Source organism: Dendrobates tinctorius, unplaced genomic scaffold (assembly GCF_039654945.1).
Source record: "Dendrobates tinctorius isolate UK_male_01 unplaced genomic scaffold, ASM3965494v1 ptg000037l, whole genome shotgun sequence".
Taxonomy (NCBI): Eukaryota; Metazoa; Chordata; class Amphibia; order Anura; family Dendrobatidae; genus Dendrobates; species Dendrobates tinctorius.
This window is the reverse complement of record NW_027361705.1, coordinates 21,673,364-21,700,999: the sequence shown is the minus strand read 5'-3', so window position 1 is coordinate 21,700,999 and position 27,636 is coordinate 21,673,364. Positions and strand designations below refer to the sequence as shown.

Sequence of the window (27,636 nt, the reverse complement as noted above, 5' to 3'; positions counted from 1 at the left end):
GAGTTGGCACACAGGACAAAGGCATCAATGCAACAGGTAGGTGGGGAACGCAGGACAGCTGAGGGACAAGAGACTGCAGGCAGACAGGCAGGCAGGATGTGGGAAACAGCAGGCAGGAAGAAGACGTCAAGGAAACCGCAGGCAGGCGGTATAAGGTAAACCGCCGGCAGATGGTCGACGTTCAGGAGACCACAAGCAGGATGAAGGAAACCAATTGCAGATGATCACAGCAAGCAGGTGAGAGACATCCAGGAGGCCCCAGGCAAGCAAACAAGAGACGTCTAGGAGACCACAGGCAAGCAGGTGGGAGACATTCAGGAAACTGCAGACAAGCAGACAGGAAACGTCCAGGAGACCACAGGTGGGAAATGTACAGGAGACAGCAGGTATTCAAGCAGGAGATGTCTAGGAGGCTGCTGGCAAGTAGGTGGGAGACGTCCAGGAGATTGCAAGTAGACTAGTGGAAGACGTCCATTAGACTGCAGACAGCAGCTGGACAGGTCAAGGTGTATAGAGAAAGATTCTAGCTACACTGAAGTCTTTATACCAATACAGAGGAGTGCCTGTGCAAGCTGAAGATATTGATGAACTCTTTATGCATCAAATGCCCAAGTTCTCCAAAAAATATGACATATTTGTCATGGGAGATTTCAACGATCCTGACATTTGTTGGGAATCTCTCTCAGGCAAAACTAATAGGTCAAGGAAATTCTTATCCTCTCCTGCTGACAACTTTATCTTCCAAAAGGTAGAGGAGAAAACAAGGGAATCTGCTACCTTGGATCTAATCCTTATAAACAGGGAGGAAATGGTTGAGGAGGTAAAAGTGGCTGGGACCCTAGGAGATAGCGACCATGCTATTTTAGAATTTTGGATAACCAGAGGAGGAAGACCTGTGAAGACTCAGACGTCAAGGTTAGATTTCAGAAAGGCAGATTTTAAGGGATTCAGAAAGAGAATTGGAGGGATCCAATGGCAGGATATCCTTAAGGACAAAAATGTCCAGGAAGGATGGGAAATCTTGAAAAATGAAATTCTCAAAGCACAATTGTTAACAATTCAGAAAAGAGGGAAGAATAGGAAGCATTTAAGGAAACCAGGATGGATGAACACAGAACTTAAGCACATGCTAAAAAGGAAGAAACAAATGTTTATAAAATGGAAAGAGGGAGGCATATCTAAAGAAGAATATAATGCTGTCTGCAGAACTTGCAGGGCACAAATCATATTATCTAAAGCTGACAATGAATTGAGGCTTGCAAGAGACATCAAAAGCAATAATAAAGGATTTTGGGGATATGTCAAAAGTAAAAGAAAAGTCAAAGATGCTATAGGATTTTTACAGGATGAAAATGATGAAATGGTAAGACAGGATGTTGAGAAGGCCGAACTTTTAAATTCCTATTTTGCATCTGTTTTCTCTCAGAAAGGAAATGTAACATCAACTGTTCTTCACTGTCCTATTAAGGGAATAGAAGAATCCAGGATATCTATAAAGAGAAAGATAGTGAGGAAACACTTAGCTAACCTAAATGAATTCAAGTCTCCAGGTCCAGATGAATTACACCCCAGAGTACTGAAGGAGATAGCAGAAGAAATTTTTGAACCCCTCTCCATAATCTTTGAAAATTCTTGGAGAACAGGAGAAGTTCCAGAAGACTGGAGAAGAGCAAATGTTGTTCCTATCTTCAAAAAGGGGAAGAAGGTGGACCCAGGCAACTATAGGCCGGTGAGTCTGACTTCTATACCAGGAAAGATCTTTGAACAAATTATTAAACAACATGTATGTAAGTACCTGAATAAGAATGAAGTGATTAAACAGAGTCAGCATGGGTTTGTAACTAATAAGTCATGTCAGACTAACTTAATTTCCTTCTTTGATAATCACTGATTGGGTGGATCAGGGAAATGCTGTAGATATAGTATATCTTGACTTCAGCAAAGCATTTGACAAAGTATCTCACACAATCCTTATTGAAAAAATGGCTAAGTATGGAATGGACAAGGCAACTGTTAGGTGGATTCATAACTGGCTTAGTGATCGAACCAAAAGAGTGGTCATAAATGGCTGTACATCCAGTTGGAAGAATGTCTCAAGTGGGGTATCACAGGGCTCTGTCCTGGGCCCTGTATTGTTCAACATCTTTATCAATGATTTAGATGAAGGAATTGAGGGTAAACTGATTATATTTGCTGATGACACAAAGCTTGGAGGGATAGCTAATACTAGAGAAGAGAGAGAGGATTCAAAAAGATATAAATAAACTGGAGCAGTGGGCAGCAACTAACAGAATGGTTTGTAACAGGGAAAAATGCAAAGTACTACATCTGGGCAATAAAAATGAAAAAAGCATATACAGAATGGGAGGAATAGGGCTAAGCAACAGCACATGTGAAAAAGACTTGGGTATACTAATAGATCACAGACTGAATATGAGTCAATAGTGTGATGCAGCAGCAAAAAAGGCAAATGCAATTCTAGGATGTATTAACAGAAGCATACAGTCTAGATCACGTGAAGTCATTATTTCCCTCTACTCCTCTTTGGTCAGACCTCATCTGGAATACTGTGTCCAGTTTTGGGCGCCACATTTTAAAAAAGACATCAACAAACTGGAGCATATGGAATCTATGTTTTCTGTAGTCTATTAATACCCAAAAAGACAAGACTTTCTGCTATCTATTGGTTATACAAGAGGCTTCTCTGTTTACATGTAATAGCCTGTCTTTTATATATTGTACATTAATAGTCTGTGTATTATATTACGCACTATCTTCCATCTCTTTTATTTTCTTATTGTTTTCCCACCTGTAGTTTATAAGGGTAATTTAGGGTGAGTCTGGGAAAGCCGCCGCGGAGTGGGGGCGCCAAATCTTATCTTTTAGGGTGCCAACCTCCACTGTCAGGAAGGGATAGCAGGTTAGTGTAGGGCTATCGTAGGTTATTATTGTATAGAGTTTGTTAATTGTGTTATTGCACTAGGGGGTGTTTTTTACCTCAGTTTATTAAAGTTTCATTTTTTAAAGGGATTATGATTGCACTTTTGATATTTCTTCCCTGGTCCTGTGGACATTTTTTTGATTAACCATATGAGAGAAGCAAGGCACAGATCTGGGAAAGGTGCGTAGCAGTTATTCAATGGGGCACTGCAGATGAGCGATATTTTTCAAGGGCCAAATCTCTGCATGAAAAAAATCACAGCATGCACTAGTTTCTTCCATGTGTTGTATGAGACATGTGCATCCAAATCTTTGGGTGCACAAAACATATTGGATCCCATATGCAGCCACAGTGTAGTACTGGATTTTTATGGCTACGTTGCAATTCTTCAACATAAGAAACTGGAAATTGTCTCAGAAATTTTTTTTATAAATGCTGCTATATAAAAACAGATTGCACACGGATGACACTAGAAAAAAAATATCAAAGACCATTTTTCATAGGATCATGTGAAGTTAGCCTTAACAAAAGCAGATGAAATCGAGTAATAAGGCCTCCCAATCTCTGGTTTGTTCATTACCTGTGCACAACTTTCCGTCTTTCCTGGCTCCTCAGGAAGCGCAGAGCTGCAGGTCATTAGAATTATAATCCTCACTTGACGAGCATGTTTTTGTATACCATATAATATCTTAATTTGATATTCAGAGTCACGCCTTCATCTCTGTCCCGTCACGTACAGTAGGATTTATCTAGTCTCTTTTTGGCCTTATGAATTCGGACCATACAGTCTGTTTTTAGATAATTCTGTCTGAGATACATAGCTGAGTGAACAGACAGATTTGCAGTTTGTATATCTGTAATATCTTCCATATTTTGCACACGTTTTGCATAGTTTCGCTCTAGTAACCAAACTTTTTATGTAAAAGAGAATTTTGTTTTACACCCTGAAGGGTATCTGTATTAAGCCACGTTCAAGCAAGCTTATTTCATGGTCCGTGTGCCAGGTCCCCTAACTTGAATTTACAGCCTCATATGTGTCTATGAGGTAGTATGTTCAATTTGGGAGATGTGCAGTCATTGTGGTTCATATACGAACCATGAAATATGACCGTGTGAACCTGGCCTTAGTTGAGGAGGAACAATGAAATGTCTATAGTACTGCTGGACCAAGATTTGCAGCTTTTACACTCACAGTTGCAAAAAGACAAGTGTAGATAAATGAAATGTAGTGGTGGACAGACAAGTGTTATCAGAGGAAGACTAGAGGCCCCGTCACACTAAGCGAGATCGCTAGCGATATCGCTAAAGCGTCACCGATTTTGTGATACAGCAGCGATATTGCTAGCGATATCGCTATGTGTGATACTTACCTCCGACCGGCTCCCCCGCTGGTTATCGCTGATCGCGTGAGAACGTCCTGGGCCGTTTCTCATTGGCTGCTTCCTGCTGGGCTTCCTGCTGGCGCCGACGAGCGACGCGTGGACGTGGGCGGAAGGACGTCTTCATCACCGCATCTGACCGGTAAGTAACAACCGCCGACCGCTGCTGCATCGCTGTGAGATCTGCCTGTTTGGCAGCTCACTAGCGACCATTTAGCGATGCACCAGCGATCCTGACCAGGTCATATCGTTGTCGGGATCGCTGGTGCATCACTAAATGTGACGGTACCTTTAGGATGGTTAGATAAAGTCTCTTTCACTGATGCTCAAAGTCTAGAGTCAGGTTACCCCTGCCAATAGCAGCAGTTAAACGGTTTATATATTGCACAGGCAATTCGCACTTCCCAAGCACATAAAACAATCAGTAATAGATACAGCTCTGGCAAAAATTAAGAGACCACTGCAAAATTTTCATTTTGTCTGATTTTTTTCTTTATAGGTATAATTTTGAGTAAAATTTAAATTGCTCTTTTATTCTTTAAACTACTGACAACATGTCTCTGAATTTCCAAGCTCTAAATTTTGTATTTATCTTCAGAAAATGAGAAATGGTCAAAAATGCAGGGCTTGCAGACCTCAAATAATGCTAGGAAAACAAGTTCATAATCATTTAGAAACAGCAATACTAATGTTTTAACTCAGGAAGTGTTCAGAAATCAATACTTTGTGGCATAACCATGATTTTTAATCATAGCTTTCATGTGTCTTGGCATGCTTTTGTGACACCCCAGAGTACGGTTGTCACAGTGACATTACCTCCCTCTAATGGGTAAAGTCATGCTTGGAGGCAGAAAGGGAACCCCATGCCTGGCAGCATAGATTTAATCACAACCAGGAGAGCGGAGGTTGCTGGCAGCCACGTACAGTGCCCTTCTGGGTTGCGAGGACACACTCCCAAACTACCATTCACCTTCACACCATGGTTGTGCAAGGGTGGCAAAACCCTGTAAGGTGAGCACCCTGTCGATTCAGTTAGGGAATTAATTTAAACACAGGTACACTCATTGCGCCTCTCTTTGCATTTTATTTTTCCTCTAGATTTTGGGCAGGCAAAAGGAGTTCAACATCATGTCCCCACCGGAGATCATCCACCCATTAAAGAGAGACACCGGCCTGTACCCCCAGCACACTACCAATGTGCCAAGAGTATGTTATGAGAGATGAAGGAGGCTGGGGTAATCAGAGATAGTTGTAACCCCTGGGCAGCTCCATTAGTCCTCGTTAAGAAGAAAGACGGTACTATGAGAATGTGTGTACACTACAGGCGGATTAACAGCATTACACATAAAGACGCGTACCCATTGCCTAGAATTGAGGAATCACTAGCTGCACTGAGAACTGCTAATTATTTCTCTACCTTAGATCTCACCAGTGGGTATTGGCAGGTTCCTGTGGCAGAGGCAGACAAAGAGAAGACAGCATTTACAACACCAATGGGCCTCTGCGAGTTTAACTACATGCCGTTTGGGCTCAGCAATGCACCAGGAACATATCAGTGGTTAATGGAATGCTGCCTTGGACATAAAAACTTTGAAACCGTACTGCTGTACCTGGATGACATCATCGTCTTCTCCAAAACCTACGAAGACCATTTGAAGCACCTAGCCGAGGTATTCGAAGCCCTGTCAAACTTTGGCCTGAAAATAAAACCGTCCAAATGTCACTTTTTGAAACCCAAGGTGCAGTACCTAGGCCATGTGGTGCGCACGGAAGGTGTGGCACCCGATCCTGACAAAGTCACCGTTATCCGGGACTGGAAAAGACCCAGCACTATCCATGAAGTGAGGCAATTTCTTGGGTTAGTAGGCTACTACCGAAGATTTATAAAGAACTTCACCAAGATAGCAGCACCGCTGCAAGATCTTCTAGTGGGCCAATCCAAGAAGGCCAAGAACAAAAATCTTCTATTCGAGTGGAACAAAAGGATAGAAGAGTCCTTCACCAAGTTGAAATTAGCCCTCACAGGAGATGAGGTCCTGGTCTACCCTGACTATGACCAACCGTTTGTACTTTACACTGACGCCAGCAATGTGGGATTGGGAGCAGTGCTGTCACAAGTGCAGAAAGGCAGAGAGAGTGATTGCCTACGCCAGCAGGAATCTTCGTCCCACTGAGAGGAACTCCAACAACTACAGTTCCTTTAAGCTGGAGTTCCTCGCCATAGTCTGGGCAGTAACAGAGCGTTTCAAGCACTACTTGGCTTCTGCAAAGTTCACCATCTACACGGACAATAATCCGTTAACCCACTTTGAAACGGCAAAGCTCGGGGCACTTGAGCAGCGATGGATGGCTCGGCTGTGCAACTACGAGTTCACCATCAAGTACAGAGCAGGACATAAGAACGCTAATGCGGATGCGTTGTCCAGAATGCCTAATTCACCAGATGGGGGAGAAGATCCAAAAGAACTCGAAGAAATCGAGTTACCAGCCTTCCACCGTCCAATTGCAGCCCAGCGCTCCCAAGGAGTAAAGAATAAGCGCTTTATCGTACGAGAGGTAACATTGAACCAATTACCCCATCTTGAGTGGTCAGAGACACACGATAGTGATCCAGCTGTTCGCCTAGTAAAGAAGTGCCTGGCAGAAGCTGATGCACACCCTGGTCCAGATGACCCACAGGAAGCACAGCAACTATGGAAGGAGAGAGGCAAGCTGTTCATCTATGAGGGTAAACTGTGTCGGAGGAACATCAACTCGCGCACACATGAACTGGTCTGGCAGGTGGTAGTCCCGAAGAGGGATGCGCCAATGGTCTTAGAGGCGTACCACAATGGAGCAGGACACTTCGGTTGGAAGAAGTTGGAGGTCATACTTCGTGAAAGGTTCTACTGGATTGGCATGAGGAGTTCCATTGAGAAGTGGTGCCGAGAATGTGGTCCATGCAATCTGCGCAGAAAAGACCGTAGCAGACAGCGAGCCCCATTACAGCCGATCATCACAAAACAGCCGCTTGAACTGGTAGCCTTGGATTACGTGAAGTTAACTCCGAGTAGGAATGGCTACACTTATGCTTTCACCATCGTGGACCATTACTCAAGGTTCTTGGTAGTCGTACCTGTTAAAGAACAAACAGCGAAGACAGCAGCCAAGGCATTTCAGCAACACCTTTGTCGACCGCACGGATACCCTGAACAAGTGCACACCGATCAAGGTCCAGCCTTTGAGGCAGAAGTGTTCCAGGAGTTCTGTAACATGTACGGTTGCAAGAAAATCAGAACGACGCCGTACCATCCACAGACAAATGGCATGTGTGAGAAGATGAACCAGTGGTCATTGACTTATTGAAGACCTTACCTCTGGAAGAACGAAACCAGTGGCCAGAGAAGTTGCCAGATCTGGTAGATTTATATAATCATATACCGGTAAACTCCACAAATTGCACGCCGGCCTACCTGATGAGAGCAAGACCTGGCAAGTTACCTATTGATTTAGACATGGGAGTCTTAACACCTGAAACAACATCACCAGATGCCGACTGGAATACAGAGCGGCAGCAACAATACCGCAAAGTACAAGAATGTGTGGAGAAAAGTTTGTCCTAAGCAAGAAAGAGACAGGAATGAAATTACAACCAACACGCCCCTGCAGTTCCCTTGACACAAGGAGAACAAGTACTTAAAAGAAAGAGACGTGTTCACAGACTAGATGACCAGTGGGAGGCAGAGCCATACACCGTTATACCTTCAGACTTTAATAACACCAAGGTATGCCTCATCAGCAAAGATGGAGGAGAAACCTTCGAAGCAGTCTCAAGAGATCATCTAAAGATGTGCCCTGATCAATTGAAGGATAAGAAAGAAGTCCAAGACACTCCACAACCCATAGTAGAGGGGGAAGAAAAGATTCAAACCATACCTGGAGAATTTCCTTGGACGTGGACACAAGTAAATCAGGCAATAGTAGTACCAGTAAAAACCTTTCATCAGTCTACTGCACCAAATGAAGAAAAGACTCTAAATGAAATGGCTCCAGTAACAGATACCACATCTGCAGAGGAAAGCGGAAATCTGCCCCCTGCTAACAGCGAATCTGACAATCTCATAGTGAGTCTAGGAGTAGAGAGAAGGCAGTCTAGAATACCTATCTTACACAAGTCTACTTATAGCGTAGTGACTATTGCACCAACAGTAGACATCAGAGAACAGGTCAGGTCATGAGAAATACCTATACTGCATAGATCCACTCGTAGTACTAGAGGTCAAATCCCTGCCCATTACAGAGATTACGTAAAGTAAATAAAGTAATAAAAATGTATAGTAGTAACCGTTAAGCATGAGAGCCTACAGAGACTTACTGTATGAACCTTTTTTTAAAGTATTCGCAATAACCAGTTAAAGGATTATTGGGCCACAGGACTATGTGTGGTCAGAACTGTGTTTGTAAATAGTTACTCCAAAAAGGCCTTGAAAATAAGCCGCCGGCGTGGCCGAAAAACAGGCCCATCTACAGAGTGCCCTGTAGCCATGCCCAGGGACGACACACAAAGTGGGTTAAGGCGGTTCCCACCAACTAAACTCCAGGTAAAAGCACAAAGACAATTCCTGGACAGCAGCAGAAGGACTGGTCGCTGCAGTAACTGTGCTATTTTTTTCTTTTTCTTGTCTGGTTTTTGATAATTTTTACATTTTTAAGACTTTGTGGATTTACATTAGTTGTTGCAGTTAACAATTCTTGTTATATTTTCCTCAGTCCAGGAGTACTGAACTTAACTGGGGGGGAATGTGACACCCCAGAGTCCAGTTGTCACAGTGACATTACCTCCCTCTAATGGGTAAAGTCATGCTTGGAGGCAGAAAGGGAACCCCATGCCAGGAAGCATAGATTTAATCACAATTTCCTGCTGCAGGTCAGAAAAGGGAGATGCCTTATAAATTCTGGCCAGCAGAGGGGGTTGGTGAGTCAGCTAGAAACCAGCTGAGGGAGTTGTCATGGAAATGAAACAGCTGTGAGGAAAAATGACAGTTTAAACGTGAGGACGTGAGAAGAGAGATCTTTCTGGAAGATCCTGTCAGATGAAGACAGGGAGCTGATCTGTGAAGAGGGAAAGAACAAAAGCAGAGACTGAGAGACTTTAGCGAAGCTAAAATACTGCATATAGCAGACCCCTGAGTGAAGCACTAATAAAGAGAAAAGGGACATCAAAGTCGTAGGCTGACAGGAACTGTACACTGTAATGAGCTCATTTTCTGCTCCACCAGCTGGGAGTTCTCCTGCTGGTAGGGACAGGAGGTAGTGAGGTTAGTTTAATTGGTAAGGGTCTGCCACCTGACGAGGAGGATAGTGATTGGATTTCTGGAGTATCAGACTGGATATAAGACAGCCAACGCCCTATCCTGTTGCTGGTGATTCAGTCTTTTTCTCAGGTCTTGGACTTCAGCTCTGCTCCAGTCATCTCAAGTTAAGTTTGTTTTTTACTAATGTTCACACTTGCTCTTGTTGGTTAACTCAGTTTTTGTGTGGTCAGCCAGCCCGGCTGGGCTGTGCTGAATTTCCACTCTTATTTATCTGTATATGCCAATTTGCCTTTTTGTCCTTTATTAGATTGGCCTCTTTTTGCTCTGTCTCAGAATATTCCAGAGTGCTGATATAGTGGGAGAAGTCTAGTGACTTCAGGGTTAATTTTGTTATCAGAAGCGTTGGACATTATTTTTGGTAGGGTTTTTTGGCAGATTGCTGACAGTATCTTTCCTTTCCTGTCCTTTCAAGTTAGTTTGGCCCTATCGTTTGCTCAGCCTATTTTTCTGCCTTTGTGTTTTCATCTTGCTTCACCGTCAATACATGTGGGGGGCTGTCTTTCCTTTGGGGTCTGCTCTGGGGAGTTAGTTTTCCTCTTTTATTACTTTAGGTTTATTTAGCTCTCCGGTTGTGACGAGGCGTCCAGGACCACCGTAGGCACGCTCCACAACTGCTTCTAGTTGTGTGTTAAGATCAGGGCTCTGCAGTCTGCATAGTTACAAACCTCTCTGGTTTTCTGAGACTTAGCATGTGTTGCTTTTTTCCTCCTCGGTGACCCATTCATAACAGTACACCCTGATAGCCGAATCTGAAAGTACAGGGGATTGTAAATTCCTGTACACATTGATCACCTGAGGGCACGTCAGTGGATATGGAGCCCGGGACCGATGGTGAAGAGAACGGTACCCGTGGAATAGACTCACACTGACAGTCGTACAGGTTAGTGAAACCATCACGAATAGAGGGTCGCAGCATTGTTATATACAGCGGAGACCCACACACAAAGCGCTGAAAGGAAGGTCCTAAATCCTCACCTGGCAAGGTGGATCCCCTGAATGCCTCCAGGCGAGCCGGACTCATTCCATCACCTGTATGTGGTACTCCGGACTGCAACCTATTACCAGTAAAAGGTAAAGAGAAAACAAGGGCGGGGGCGCAGACATAGGGCTTCACCTGGTATAAATCAATTAAAATATAAAAGTACTCTGGAGTACTCACCCTTTATGGGTTGTGTTCAGACACAACCACTCTCAACGTTTGTTGCAGTCATATAGCTGCTGCAGAGCTCGTGCAGGTGGACAGCGTCCACTAGGTATCATAAGTTGAGGATCCAAGAAAAGCACTTCTGAGCATCCGCGCTGCTTTAGTGATAAGAATTCTTCAGAAATCCATATAAATCTTTCAAGTTCTTTATTATATGTACTACAGAAACTACGCGTTTCGAGGTGACAAACCGCACCTCTTCTTCAGGTTACAGTACAGAGTTGTACAACTCTGTACTGTAACCTGAAGAAGAGGTGCGGTTTGCCACCTCGAAACGCGTAGTTTCTGTAGTACATATAATAAAGAACTTGAAAGATTTATATGGATTTCTGAAGAATTCTTATCACTAAAGCAGCGCGGATGCTCAGAAGTGCTTTTCTTGGATCCTCAACTTATGACAGTAAAAGGTAAAGAAACTGCACCTCTCTGTGTCTTTCTTTCATTTATCTGCACCCAACATTTACAGCCACTTTTACTATTTATTTAACATCTTTGCCCTGGGACTACAGCCCTTCCTGTGGAGGGCTACAACATCATAACTGCGCTCAACATTCATCCCAGAGAAGCAACACCGCAGCGCTGGTCACCTCTGACTAGAATACCACAGGTGGCGTCACATATTTCACCATCTAATAACTTTATTTTTATTTTTTACCACATAAATACCACACAACTTTCCCCTATTTTATTACTGGATGCCTCTGGGTCACGGACCGTGTCGCCAACGCCGTGACACCGCCCCCCATTGAAATTGACGGGCCCGGTACCGAGTACCCCAGGCCCCGCGGGGCACTCCACTTTCCACAAGACTTTCACACTGCTTTTGGGTGACCTTATGCCCACTCCTGGTACAAAAATGTAAGCAGTTCTTTGTTTGATGGCTTGTGACTATCCATCTTCCTCTTGATTACATTCCAGAGGTTTTCAATGGGGTTCAGGTCCGGAGATTGGGCTGGCCATGACAGGAATTTGATGTGGTGGTCCTCCATCCACACATTGATTGACCTAGCTGTGTGGCATGGAGCATTGTCCTGCTGGAAAAACCAGTACTCAGAGTTGGGGAAAATTGCCTGAGGAGAAGGAATCAACTGTTTTCCAGGATAACCTTGGTATGTGGCTTGATTTAAACATCCATCACAAAGATTAACCTGCCCAATTCCAGTCTTGCTGAAGCATCCCCAGATCATCACTGATCCGCCACCAAATTTCACAGTGTGTGCAAGACACTGTGGCTTGTACACCTCTCCAAGTCTCCATCTAACCATTAGACCACCAGGTGTCGGGCAAAGCTGAAAATTAGACTCATCAGAGAAGATTACCTTACTCCAGTCCTATATGGTCCAATTCTTATGGGCTTTGGCAAACTTCGGCCTGGCTCTCCTTTGTTTCTCATTAATTTAAGGCTTTTTATTACCTTTACATGACTTGAGCCCTGCCTTTAGGATCCTGTTACGAACTGTTCTTGCTGTGCACTTCACCCCAGCTGCCATTTGCCATTCATTTTGTAGGTCACTTAATGTCATCCTGCGGTTGCTGTGTGACATTCGAATAAGATGATGGTCATCTTGGTCAGTGGAAAGTCGTTTTTGCCCTCTGTCGGTCTGTAGCTTTGCTATCCCCAATGTCTGCTGCTTGACCGTGTTGTAATGGACTGCTGTCCTAGAAATTTTAAGGATGAGGCAACATGACGCTCACTGTATCCCTCTGCTAGTAAAGCCAGAATTGAGCCCTTCTTTTCCTCAATCAAGACTTTGCTTTTCAACTCCTTTGGCATGGTTAAAAGTTATTTTTTTCATTCCTATTACTTTTGGGATATTACTAGCACTTGTTTTGCCATTCAGCTTTTCCTATTGCAAAAGGATTGTGATCAACACAGCAGGGTTTTATATACTTTCCTTCATTAAATAATATCCAAGAAGTATCGTTTCTCCTTGCGGAGAATGACATGCTAAGCATGCCGAGATATGGAGACTTAAAGCCGCAATGCTCCTCTGGGAAATATGCAAATTGTCTCTTCAGAAAGGAAGAAGACTACAACTCTAGTGCCATCTATTGGAACTAGCAATCCTAAGAGTCAATGTCGACCCTTTAATGAGCCTTGTTACATGACTTAGGAGACAATTTGCTTCATTAAATAAGAATTGTTTCAGGTGATCACCTAATCAGAAGCACATTAAGTAGAATGAGGTGTACTCTGGTAGGAATTCAACTGACACAGGAATGGAATTGCTGTCAGACATGTAGAGAAGCTGATTTTTAGAAAACTGTGCAGTGGTCTCTTAATTTTTGCCAAAGCTGTATTTGTGTGCACATATATCATCTTTCTCAGCAGCACATGTTTTGTTTGCACAGGTCAATGTGCTACAGAAAACAAAGATTTTAAAGCTAGCTTAAAATCACAACCCAATTGACTTTAAAAAGTGAAATCATATAAGTTACATTATCTTCTTTTCAGCTTCTTGTAAGTTGTCATTGAGCTTAGTGAAGAATTTAAGCATTCACCTGTATGCTTGCTATACTTTACCTTCTCACTCCTATGCATCTCTTCAAGTGAAAGAGCCGCTGTAATGAGTCCTGATGCCATTCAGTGACTTACACCTGATACTGTCAAGACCAAGACTGTCCTCACTACTATCTCTGCAGTAGTCAGTCGAAATAGAGGTCTGGGTCAGATGGAGAACAAGAGGAAATCTTTCTTTCTGAGTCTTTGGATTTATAACGGTGCTATTGCTTCTCCTAAAATATCAGTTATAGTAAATGCTTGTATTGCACATAAGATAAAAATTCTAGAGCGTCTTCACTTAGAACTATGTTTTTTGCTTCCCTCTGTTAACACTACTGGAAATAGAGTGTCTGTGCCTAATTGGGTACTTTCTGTGATGCAACTGTGGCGCCCCCAGGAGTATGGTCACCACAGTGGCATTACCTTCCTCCTAGGGAGTGTGATGTCATGCTTGGAAGCAATAAAGGGTCTTTCTGTCAGGTAAGTTCAACACACAGCACGGTTCCCACTCCAGGCCAGCAGAGGGAGCTCTGAACCAAAGCTGGGGGAGGAGCTGCTCTCTGGGGGCCAGGAAAGGGAAGTTAGTCAGTTTGTGTGAGGAGGGCGAAGTGTGTGGACTGGAGAAGAAGAGCTGGAGGATTGAGCAGAGTTAAGGCTCACTTCTAGTGTAGTGCATGGTCTGGAGTCCGGTCTCCGAGGTTGTATGGATACTGATGTTCCTGCAGCAGAAACTGGAGGAATAGGAAGCTGTAAATGCTCTGTTCCTACATATGACTCGGAGGCACAACAGCAAAGTGTGAGCCAGAAGAAGGAGGCTACAGTTGTCTGCCATACGAGGGGGTTCTGAACGAGAGCAAGTAAGAGGAACTTCAGTGTAACTCAGTACTGCATGTACCTCAGATAAGCGCTAGAAAGGAGACTACACAACCCAGCTGCGTATAGAGATTCCTAAGTTGCTAAGTTGCTTCCAGGCTGGCCAACTCCTGTTCCATCTGTAATCTGGATCCTGGACTGCACTTGCAAAGCAAAGTAAAGGTAAAAAAAACTGCACCCTGTTGTGTCATTGCCTTCTTCCTGCAACCCCTTCAGCACTGCTACATCTCTGTGCCTAACACTGCACCCTCTTCCTCAACACCTATTACTACTCCCTGTGACTACAGCTCTACCTGTGGGGAGCTATTACATCTTGCTGCCTTATACCATCAGTCCCAGAGGATCTGCCTGCAGCGTGGACTTAACCCCTTCATTGCCGAGCACCACAGGTGGCGTCACGTATCATCCACTTATCAACTTTAATCAGCCACGCTTAACCTCTTTTACATGGACGCCCAGGGCCACGGACCGGGTCACCGCTACTGTGACATTTCCCTCTGAGTACCCCACTGCCCTGGCGGGTGATCCACAATTGATTTTAATATAATGGTCCAGCATGTCATTTTCTGGAGTGCAGCTGTCATCTGTTAATACCAGTAAAATCAGGAGTATTCGGACAGGCAAACTCTCTCTATTATCTTTTATCATAGTAGATTTGACACAATTGATGGTGATGGGGTTGAGGTGAAGACTGTGAGCCACATAAGGTGGTGCATTTTTCCCAGGCGCAGCTGGCAAGGGGGCGCCGTCAGGCCACCTGATGTGACGGTTCGAAGCATAAGAAGATCCTGGAGTGGCCTAGTCATTCTCCAGATCTCAACTCCCATAGAAAACCTTTGGAGGGATTTGAAAGTCTGTGTTGCCCAGCGACAGGCCCAAAACATCACTGCTCTAGAGGAGGTCTGCATGGGCCAACATACCACCAACAGTGTGTGCCAACCTTGTGAAGACTTACAGAAAACGTTTGACCTCTGTCATTGCCAACAAAGGATATATAACAAAATGTTGAGATGAACTTTTGTCAATGACCAAATACTTATTTTCCACCATAAATTACTAAATAAATCTTGCCGAATCAGGCAAGGTGATTTTCTGGATTTGTTTTCTTACTTTGACTCTCATAGTTGTGGTCTACCTATGATGTCAATTACAGGCCTCTCTCATCTTCTTAAGTGGGAGAACTTGTACAATTGGTGGCTGACTAATTACTTTTTTCCCCTCTGTATGTACAGTTAAGTCCATATATATTTGGACAGAGACAACATTTTTCTAATTTTGGTTCTAGACATTACCACAATGAATTTTAAACAAAACAATTCAGATGCAGTTGAAGTTCAGACTTTCAGCTTTCATTTGTGGGTATCCACATTAAAATTGGATGAAGGGTTTAGAAGTTTCAGCTCCTTAACATGTGCCACCCTGTTTTTAAAGGGACCAAAAGTAATTGGACAATTGACTCCAAGGCTATTTCATGGATAGGTGTGGGCAATCCCTTCATTATGTCTTTCTCAATTAAGCAGATAAAAGGTCTGGAGTTGATTTGAGGTGTGGTGCTTGCATTTGGAAGGTTTTGCTGTGAAGGAAACATGCGGTCAAAGGAGCTCTCCGTGCAGGTGAAACAAGCCATCCTTAAGCTGCAAAAACAGAAAAAACCCATCCGAGAAATTGCTACAACATTAGGAGTGGCAAAATCTACAGTTTGGTACATCCTGAGAAAGCACTGGTGAACTCATCAATGCAAAAAGACCTGGGCACCCACGGAAGACAACAGTGGTGGATGATCGCAGAATAATCTCTATGGTGAAGAGAAACCCCTTCACAACAGCCAACCAAGTGAACAACACTCTGCAGGAGGTAGGTGTACCAATATCCAAATCTACCATAAAGAGAAGACTGCATGAAAGTAAATACAGAGGGTTCACTGCATGGTGCAAGCCACTCATAAGCATCAAGAATAAAAAGGCTAGACTGGACTTTGCTAAAAAAAAAATCTAAAAAAGCCAGCACAGTTCTGGAAGAACATTCTTTGGACAGATGAAACCAAGATCAACCTCTACCAGAATGATGGAAAGAGAAAAGTATGGTGAAGGCGTGGTACAGCTCATGATCCAAAGCATACCACATGATCTGTGAAATACGGCGGAGGCAGTGTGATGGCTTGGGCATGCATGGCTGCCAGTGGCACTGGGTCACTAGTGTTTATTGATGATGTGACACAGGACAGAAGCATCCGAATGAATTCTAAGGTATTGAGAGCCATACTGTGTGCTCAGATCCAGCCAAATGCAGCCAAACTCATTGGTCGTCGTTTCATACTACAGATGGACAATGACCCAAAACATAAAGCCAAAGCAACCCAGGAGTTTATCAAAGCAAAGTGTGAAGCTGTGGAGACTCCAAAGGTGAACCCACAGGACCGCGACGACGAACCTACCCCCAGGCGAGCAGGCCAGGTGTACCACCCCCTATACAGGGAGTGTTAGGGGCAGGCCCGGAGGAGACTATCGCCACGGAAGCTGGTACTTGGGGACAACTGGAGGAGTAGACAGGCGAACACGGAGCTGGCCGGCAGGCTGGCGAGCACAGGAGAGACGGCTGCAGGACTGAACGGAGAGCAGGCAGGAGGTACCGGAGTTGACAGGAGCGGATCAGGAAGGCACACACGGGTGTAGGCAGGAACGGACAAGAATGGCGGACTCTGGAAGGGAATGCAAGATGGAGAGAGATCAGCAGAATACACAAGGCGGGAAAGGCACAAGGCTGGGTGCTAGCGAGAGAAAACGCAGGAGCCGGGGGACCCGAGAATCTGTCGTGGAACACAATAGATAATCAGGCACGGGTCAGAAAGGGCAGCTCCCTTTTATAGGGGCAGGACTTCCAGGTCAGGCCTCCAGGGTCATGGAGGCAGAGAGAAGGGCTGAGCCAGACTGTGCTGAGGTCTGGGGTGAGGCACGCATGCGTCCTGGGCTGGTCAGAGAAGCTGACCACGGGGCAGGATGCAATGAGAGTGGGCACGCGCGCGCCTGTTACAGAGCGCACCGGGAGCGGCGGACAGACCGCGAAGCAGGGCGCAGGAAAGCCTGAGGACGAGCGCCTGCCGCGGGAGCGCGCGGGGAGCGGCGGACGCGCTTGGAGGCCGTGGCCAGTGCGGGACCAGGAACAGGAGCAGCGGCAGGAGCCGCGGACGCAAAGGAGGCGGCGGGCACGGGAGCCGCGGTAAGCATGACACAAAGAAGTGGAATATTCTTGAATGGCCAAGTCAGTCACCTGATCTCAACCCAATTGAGCATGCATATCACTTGTTAAAGACTAAACTTCAGACAGAAAGGCCCACAAACAAACAGCAACTGAAAACCACCGCAGTGAAGGCCTGGCCGAGCATCAAAAAGGAGGAAACACAGCGTCTGGTGATGTCCATGAGTTCAAGACTTCAGGCAGTCATTGCCAACAAAGGGTTTTCAACTAAGTACTAGAAATGAACATTTTATTTACAATTATTTAATCTGTCCAATTACTTTTGGTCCCTTTAAAAACAGGGTGGCACATGTTAAGGAGCTGAAACTCCTAAACCCTTCATCCAATTTTAATGTGGATACCCTCAAATGAAAGCTGAAAGTCTGAACTTCAACTGCATCTGAATTGTTTTATTTAAAATTCATTGTGGTAATGTCTAGAACCAAAATTAGAAAAATGTTGTCTCTGTCCAAATATATATAGACCTAACTGTATGTATGTATGTATGTATTAGATATTTATTATATGGCGCTTTGCTTGTGGAGTGAGTTTGGCTATGCGGAGTGGATGGGGCTATGTGGAGTGGGCATAGCTTGATATATACACTCATTTTTATATAGATAGATATAGATAATGTAGGGATTCGCTCTGGTAGGTAATGGCAGGGCGGCAGTAACGAGGCAACACACAGGCTTAAAGTCTAATTTCAGTGGTTTAATGTCACTTTGCAAATAGCAGGTTAACAGAAAATAAGGGAAAAACATAAATGTACTCCAGCTTAGAGAACCACTGGTCCCAGACTCACCCCTTGCACGGGACGGGCATCCGCCAGGTGCCATTCCCAGGGTTGTTGAGAGTCTTCCTGCTATAGTCCTGCAGCACGGAGATCCTGTATACAAGTTCAGGCTAAGTCCAGCCAAGTTCCTGTAACTTACAGACACACACTCACCATGTGCCAAACACCAACCTCCATTACATCGCCCATAACCCCTCCTACAAGTGAGGTAGACATCACATGGGCTGATCACGAGAGCATGACATCATCGCAGGTCCTGTCTTTAGGGAAAAACCCGGCCAAACATTAATCTGCTGGGAGAAATGTATCTCCCATCCAGTAAAACACCCTTTACTATACCACAATAAGTAATATCTAAACGCTTGGAATAACTCTAGGGAGAGTAAATTGCTCTTTATTGTTATCTCTGACATTGTAATAATTCCAACACTTCATCCACAAATTCACACTGAAATATGTCCATACCTGTGAGATACTTTGGTGATGTGTTACAAGTCCATGAAATAGAGTATGCACACCTAATCTACATTATACACACCTATTCTACAGTATACACACCAAATCTATGGTATACACGCCTAAACTATGGTACACACACCTAATCTACATTATACACACCTAATCTACATTATACACACCTAATCTACATTATACACACCTAATCTACATTATACACACCTAATCTACGGTCCACATGCCTAATCTACAGTATACACACCTAATCTATGGTATAGACACCTAATCTACGGTATACAAACCTAATCTATGGCATAGACACCTAAGATATGGTACACACCTAAACTATGGTATACACAGCTAATCTACAGTTTACACACCTAATCTACATTAAACACACCTAATCTACGATATACACACCTAATCTATGGTAAACACACCTAATCTATGGTACGCACACCTAATCTACATTATACACACCTAATCTATGGTATAGACACCTAAACTACGGTATACACACCTAATCTACGGTATGCACACCTAATCTCTGGTATACACACCTAATCTACGGTAAACATACCTTATCTTCGGTACGCACATCTAATCTATGGTACAGACACCTAATCTAGTTTACACGTCAAATCTATGGTATACACACCAAATCTACAGTTTACACACCTAATCTACATTAAACACACCTAATCTACAATAGACACACCTAATCTACAGTTTACACACCTAATCTACATTAAACACACCTAATCTACGATATACACACCTAATCTATGGTAAACACACCTAATCTATGGTACGCACACCTAATCTACATTATACACACCTAATCTATGGTATAGACACCTAATCTACGGTATACACACCTAATCTCTGGTATACACACCTAATCTACAATAAACATACCTAATTTACGGTACGCACATCTAATCTACGGTACAGACACCTAATCTACAGTTTACACGTCAAATCTATGGTATACACACCAAATCTAAGGTATACACACCTAATCTACATTAAACACACCAAATCTACGGTAAACACACCTAATCTACGGTACACACACCTAATCTACATTATACACATGTAATCTATGGTATAGACACCTAAACTACGGTATACACACCTAATCTATGGTATAGACACCTAATCTATGGTATACACACCTAATCTACAGTTTACACACCAAATCTATGGTATACAAATCTAGTCTACGGTATACACACCTAGTCTACGGTATAGACATCTAAGCTATACACACCTATTCTACAGTATACACACCTATTCTACAGTATACATGCCTAATCTACGGTATACACACCTAATCTAGAGTATACACACCTACTATATGGTATACACAACTAAATTCACCTAGTAGACACGTTACCAAAGTTGTCACACAAGAGTCACAATTTAACACATGCTCTGTAATTTTCGGAAATACATCTATTCTTATTGAAACACTTTAATTTATGGCGTACACAATAAAATAGCATAAAACTGTCATCCACATCATCCTACCTGTTTTCCCCACTGCGCTTTGCCCCAGAACCACAATGCGCAGAGTCCTGGCAGGAGCCAAACTCCAGGATCTTCTCAGAGGCCGAGGAAGTGGAAAGTTTGAGGTCATCGTATAATGTGTTTTGGATGGATCGTTAATGTGGCCAATTTAATTCGGCAGGCAGCAGATTAGGAGTGTTGGAGGAATGCTGCACTAGGCTGATATGCCATGTAATTCTGTTTCTGGTGCTGTGCTTTTTGGTTTGGCAAGAAATAATTTCATTTCTGTTCTCCAGCCAACCTCTCCTCTCTAAATCGAATATTTCCTGCCTACTTCTCAGTGTATTCCCGCCTCCTTTTCTTCTGGCTGTTCAAGCAGAAAATTGCATGCAATGTACTTGAGGACTTTCTAGAATAGATTGGGATTGTTTAGGAGCACAAATCATTAAAAAATGTCAAAAGATTACATTGAGTAAATTATGCAACTTTAACTTTATTTCCTAAGGGTATGCATTCAAGATCTTTGATTCAATGTCTAAAGTTTATTTATAGAGAGTTAACAAACTCCACTGCTCCAAGCAAAAGTGACTGATGATAAAAACCAAGAGAGACCAGAGGTGATGAGTGTTCTGCCTGATTACAGTTCACTAAGTATTTAACCCAGTACATTCTGCAGAAGTGGACAGAAGAAACTGAGCGTTCACACATGCAGGTCTCAGAAAGGTCAATGGCAGCCAAGGCATGGTAAGGAGTAAGGACACAGCTTTACCGTGCCATATGCAAACCGGTTGCTGTAGCTTAAAATAAAGCAATGTACATAGATTTAAAAGGTTTCACCTTAAAATTAACAATTACGGAGCTACTTTTATAAAATGTAGTTCAATATAGCTCATACACCTCTTACCTTTGGTTGACAACCACTCTAAGTCGTAGGCCGCAGGGTCCATACTACTGATAGTACTGAACTGAAAGAGAATATAACAATGAAGGATTTTTGTTTTGCTTTGTTTTTTTACCTGAATGATTGTTTAAGAACCCTAAATTATGCCACCTCTGGGAGCTGGGAGAAGGACCAGTGTGATGTTCCCTTGTGAAGGCCTCTTCATGATATTTCCTACATAGTTTCCAGGTCAAAAGCGGGACTCATGCCGTAAGATAGTCCACAATTCCAGCCTCCATTGCCATCATGATAGCCATTAAGTGTAGTGGCATAAGGTCAAAGGATCACCTGTAGAGGGATGCCTGGCTTGTAGCCCAATGTTGTGCAAAGGCCTTCTAATGATTTGTGTAGACACCATTTGACGCCTTAGGCTGGAGTCACACACAACGATGAAAAAATGGGACCATTTTTGACAGACCAAAATCGCACAAATGTTTCATGAACATTGATCCGTATGTTATCCGATTTTAATGCGAGTTTGCGATTTTCTCACATGTAAGCATCCGTATGGCGAGATTTTCTCGCCTGCATTTAAAATTGACATATAAAGGCTTTTAGGCCTGAAACCAATTTAACCCATTTACCCCCAAGGGTGGTTTGCATGTTCATGACAGGGCCAATTTTTACAATTCTGACCACTGTCCCTTTTGAGGTAATAACTCTGAAACGCTTCCATTGATCCCACTGATTCTGACAATGTTTTCTTGTGACATATTGTACTTCAAGTTAGTGGTAAAATTTCATTCAAATAACTTGCGTTTATTTGTGAAAAAAACAGAAATTTGGCGAAAATTTTGAAAATTTCACAATTTTCCAACTTTGAATTTTGATGCCCTTAAATCACAGAGATATGGCACACAGAAAACTTAATAAGTAACATTTCACATATGTTTACTTTACATCAGCACAATTTTGGAACCACAATTTTTTTTGTTAGGAAGTTATAAGGGTTAAAAGTTGACCAGCGATTTCTTATTTTTGCAACACCATTTTATTTTTACGGACCACATCACATCTGAAGTCACTTTGAAGGGTCTATATGATAGAAAAATAGAAAATACCCAAAAGTGACACCATTCTAAAAACTGCACCCCTCAAGGTGCTCAAAACCACAATCAAGAAGCTTATTAACCCTTCAGGTGCTTCACAGGAATTTTTTGAATGTTTAAAATGAACATTTAACTTTTTTTCACAAAAAAATTATTTCAGGTCCAATTTTTTTTATTTTACCAAGGGTAACAGGTGAAATTGGACTGCAAAAGTTATTGTGCAATTTCTCCTGAGTACGCTGATACCTGATATGTGGGGGGAACCACTGTTTCGGTGCATGGCAGAGCTCAGAAGGGAAGGAGCGCCGTTTGACTTTTTCAATGCAAAATTGGCTGGAATTCAGATCGGACGTCATGACATGTTTGGAGAGCCCCTAATGTGCCTAAACAGTGGAAACCCCCCACAATGACCCCATTTTGGAAACTAGATCCCCCAAGGAACTTATCTGGATATGTGGTGAGAACTTTGAACCCACAAACGCTTCAGAGAAGTTTATAACGTACAACTGTACAATTAAAAAATCATATTTTTTCACCCCCAATTTTTATTTTCCCAAGGGTAACAGGACCCTAAAAGTTATTGTGCAATTTGTACTGAGTACGCTGATACCCCACATGTGGAGGTAAACCACTATTTGGGCGCATGGCAGAGCTCGGAAGGGAAGCAGCGCCATTTGACTTTTTTTGCTGGAATTGGGATTGGATGCCATGCCACGTTTGGAGAGCCCCTGAAGTGCCTAAACAGTGGAAATCCCCCACAAATGACACCATTTTGGCAACTAGACCCCCCAAGTAACTTATCTAGATGTGTGGTGAGAACTTTGAACCCCCAAGGGCTTCACAGAAGTTTATAATGCCCAGGCATGAAAATAAAAAAAATCATATTTTTTCCACAAACATGATCTTTTAGTCCCCAATTTTTTATTTTCCCAAGGGTAATAGGAGAAATTGGACCCCAAAAGTTGTTGTCCAATTTGTCCTGAGTACGCTGATACCCCATATGTGGGAGAAAACTACTGTATGGGCTCGGAAGGGAAGTAGTGACGTTTTGGAATGCAGACTTTGATGGAATGGTCTGTGGGTGTCATGTCGCGTTTGGAGAGCCTCTGATGTGCCTAAACTGTTGAAACTCCCTACAAATAACCCCATTTTGGAAACTAGACCCCCCAAGGAACTTATCTAGATGTGTGGTGAGCACTTTGAACCCCTAAGTACTTCACAGAAGTTTATAATGCAAGCAATTTCACAAAAATGATATTTTTGCCCCCAATTTTTATTTTCCTAAGGGTAACAGGAGAAATAGGACCCCAAAAGTTGTTTTGCAATTTGTCCTGAGTAGGCTGATACTCCATATGTGGGGGTAAAACACTGTTTGGGTGCATGGCAGAGCTTAGAAGGGAAGGAGCACCATTTGACTTTTTCAACGCAGAATTGGGCTGGAATTGAGATCAGACGCCATGTTGCATTTGGAGAGCACTTGATGTGCCCAAACAGTGGAAACCCCCCAATTCTAACTCCAACCTTAACCCCAACATACCCCTAACCCTAATATCAGCCCTAACCCTAGCCCTAACCCTACCCCTAGCCCTAACCCTAATGGGAAAATGGAAATAAATACATTTTATTAATTTTATTACTTTTCCCTAACTAAGGGGGTGATAACGGGGGGGTTTGATTTACTATTTATGGCAGTTTTTATGTTTGGCAGCTGTCATACGCTAAAAGATGCTTTTTATTGTAAAAATAGTTTTTGCATCACCACATTTTGAGAGCTATAATTTTTCCATATTTTGACCCACCTAGTCATGTGAGGTCTTATTTTTTGCAGGATGAGTTGACATTTTTATTGGTACCATTTTCGGGCGCGTGACATTTCTTGATCGCTTTTTATTCCGATTTTTGGGACGCAGAATGAACAAAAACCAGCATTTCAAGAATTTCTTTTGGGGGGTGCGCTTACACCGTTCCGCAAGCGGTAAAATTGATAAAGCAGTTTTATCCTTCGGGTCAGTACGATTACAGTGATACCTCATTTTTGTCTTTTTTTTATGTTTTGGCGCTTTTATGCACTGAAAACAATTTTATGTGAAAAATAATTATTTTTGCATCACTTTATTCTGCGAGCTATAATTTTATTTTTTTGCTGATGATGCTGTGTGGCGGCTCGTGTTTTGCAGGACAAGATGATGTTTTCAGCGGTACCATGGTTATTTATATCCGTCTTTTTGATCGCGCGTTATTGCACTTTTTGTTCAGCGGTAAGATAATAAAGCATTACTTTTTGCTTTGTATTTTATTTTTTAAGGGGTTCATTAAAGGGGTTAAACTAATGGGACAGTTTTATAGGGCGGGTCGTTACGGACGCGGCGATACTAAATATGTGTACTTTTATTGTTTGGTTTTTTTTTTCCAAAAAATGAATTTATCAAGGAATATTTTTTTTTTATTTATTTAGCGTTTTTTATAAATTTTACACTTTTCTTTTTTTAAACTTTACTGACGGGGACAAGGAAGCATCCTCTACGTCTGGAGGAAAGAAGGTTAAGCATACTCACAGACGCGGATTCTTTACTGTAAGAGCAGTGAGACTATGGAACTCTCTGCCATATGATGTTGTAATGAGTGATTCCCTACTAAATTTAAGAAGGGACTGGATGCCTTTCTTGAAAAGTATAATATTACAGGGTATATACACTAGTTTCCTTAATATTGCGTTGATCCAGGGAGCTAGTCTGATTGCCGTATGTGGAATCGGGAAGGAATTTTTTTCCCCAATGTAAAGCTTACTGTTTGCCACATGGGTTTTTTTTTTGCCTTCCTCTGCCGGTGCCTCCCTAACCCCCGGTACACTGCGATCGTGTTTGATCGCAGTGTGCCAGGGGTTAACGTGTCAGGGGCGGTCCGTGACTGCCCCTGACACAGTGCCGGGTGTCAGCTGTGATAATCAGCTGACACCCGGCCACGATCAGAGGCACTCACCCCGTGAGCGCCGCTGATCGCGCTAGACATACTATCCCGTCCATGGGCATAGGGGCCCCGGTCCCATGAACGGGATAGTATGTCTCATGTCAGAAAGGGGTTAAATCACCATCCAGACTCCTATTTATTGCCTCAACAACATGTGGGAGCCTCCCCACTTTGCAGTAGGGTGCGTACTTGTTTTGTGTTAGTTGATCTTTGTGACAAACATGTCCTACAGACTGACTTTTAACATCACTGAGTGGGTGCTTTACAACTGGGTATTGTCACAACGTTATGGGGAGCCATACCCAGTGATTGCGGATCCGAGGGGGCGGAGAAGAATGTGAGTCCATCCACTTTTGAGGCGCCGGCTCACAAAAGGACATTTCCATCGGCTCTATTCCTCTCTGTGTAGCCATCCAGACAAGTTCTTTCAATATTGTCGGATGAGCCTTGGTACTTTTGACCATTTCCTGGAGATTGTACGCCCCGGGATCACCTTTCAGGACTCCAGGATGTGCAAAAGTATTTCTGCCGAGGAGCACCTTCTCCTTACTTTACGGTAGGTGTTCTAAAGATATCTTTACCAAGTTTTACCAAGTCAACTGATTTTCAATCCCTTATTCCTAACATATTTGTTAAAATTTGGAATATGTTTGGCCATTTAATCCTGTACATTATATGAATGTTCACTAAATCCACAAAACCTAGCATGTAATTTTTGGTTGGTAATGACTGCCTTTAAATGTGAATACTACAGATTTGTGCAAAGCGTGGCCAGATATTAGTTGCCCTGCCTTCACATTTGTCTCCTTTGTTTTGTTTTTTTTTAGATTCCTTTCCACTGGCCTGTCCTATGCGGCACTGCATTTAGAGTTTTTAATAGGAAAATCTATCTTCTCTGGCATTGTCCGCTCTACTTGTTCCGCAATCTTGTCCCGACTCCATCAAGTGGTAATGCCAGAGCCCAAAATGAAGGACTGGTTACGTATAGCCCAGGGATTCCAGGACACGTGTCAGTTTCCAAACTGTATTGGAGCCCTGGATGGGAAGCACATCCGTATGCGTAAGCCGCCGAACTCAGGGTCCCAATTCTATAATTATAAGCAATTTTTCTCTGTAGTACTATTGGCCCTGGTTGACAGTCGCTACAGGTTTGTAATTATAGATATTGGGGCCTATGGAAGAACTGGAGACACTAGAGTCTTCAATTCTTCCATTATGGGTCGGCGGCTGCGCAATAATCAATTTGACCTCACACCACCACGTCAGCTCCCAGGGTCTACAATGGATGCGGTGCTTTACGTGATTGTTGGAGATGAGGCCTTCCAATTAACCAGGAACGTTATGAAGCCATATCCTTGTAGATCCCTGAACCACCAGCGCAGGATCTTTAACTTTCGCCTTTCATGTGCACGACTGGTGGAGTGCAGCTTTGGTATTCTTTGTGCCAAATGGCGAGTTCTCCAGTCGGCCATTCAGCTGAGTGAAGAGAATGTTAATTTGGTCATACAAGCATGTGTTATCCTGCACAATTTCACCAGAATACATGACTGCGCAGCTTCTGATGATGAGGAACTTGTGTTTCCAAATTTAGTGGCCCCTAGGCCCACTGTTATTCCACCCCGTCGTCAGCCCCCTGGACTTAAAGTCCATGATGTTTTCACCAGGTATTTTGTTTCACCTGTGGGAAGTACTCCCTGTCAAGAGAATGCCTTATTATCTATGTAGTATATTTTTTTGGCCTTTCAGTAAAAATATATGCTGTATGTTCGTTTTTTGTGTGTATTTTTTGTTGTTATGATATCATGTTTATATTTTCCCAAGCTCCACATTACATAACAATTAGTAACCGAAACAGTCAGCGAAAGTAAGCTTTTTTACTAAAGAACATTTTATTCTGTTCCAAAAGAATTGTTACACCATATTTTAGCCATATGGCATAAGTTGCATATCTTTGAAGACACAAAGTATGTTTAAAAAAATAACGCTAAACAATAACAAAGCAATACAAACAATATGCCACAAGTTTGTTGGCCCAAAATACAACCTACTACAAGTGATGGTAGGTCGGGGGAGGGGAAGGCGGGAGTCCTGTTTGGGTGTTGGCCCTTGTTTGTTGGGCAACATCACTGTCACCCTGTGTGGTAGCAGATGCTGGTTGGGTAGGGTCCATCCTTGAAGAATCTAGTTGTGGGTTGTTGTAGGGGTAATTGGGATATGGTTGTTGGTAGTTATGACTGTATGACTCACCAATTTGACCATATCCCCAAAGATAGCCATGTGTACCATAACCATGTTGTGGCCAGCCTCCAACATTGGTTCTGGTATATTGACCATATTGGCCTTGTGTGCTGTGCCCCATATATTGGGCCTGTGGAGGCCAAATTTGGGTTGTTGGCATGAGCGGAGGAGGTGTAGGCATCCTCAGAGG

General features: G+C 43.1%; 1 protein-coding gene across 1 annotated transcript in view; it reads right to left on the bottom strand.

Annotated features, from left to right (window-relative positions):
* Positions 1-20,633, bottom strand: part of LOC141088041 (ras-related and estrogen-regulated growth inhibitor-like) — a 214,119-nt gene extending 193,486 nt beyond the window's left edge. Inside the window, exon 1 of the mRNA XM_073573899.1 lies at positions 20,274-20,633. Coding sequence (XP_073430000.1) covers positions 20,274-20,382 — 109 coding nt within the window. The 5' untranslated portion in view covers positions 20,383-20,633. The remainder of the gene's footprint in view (positions 1-20,273) is intronic.
* Positions 20,634-27,636: the final 7,003 nt, after the last annotated feature.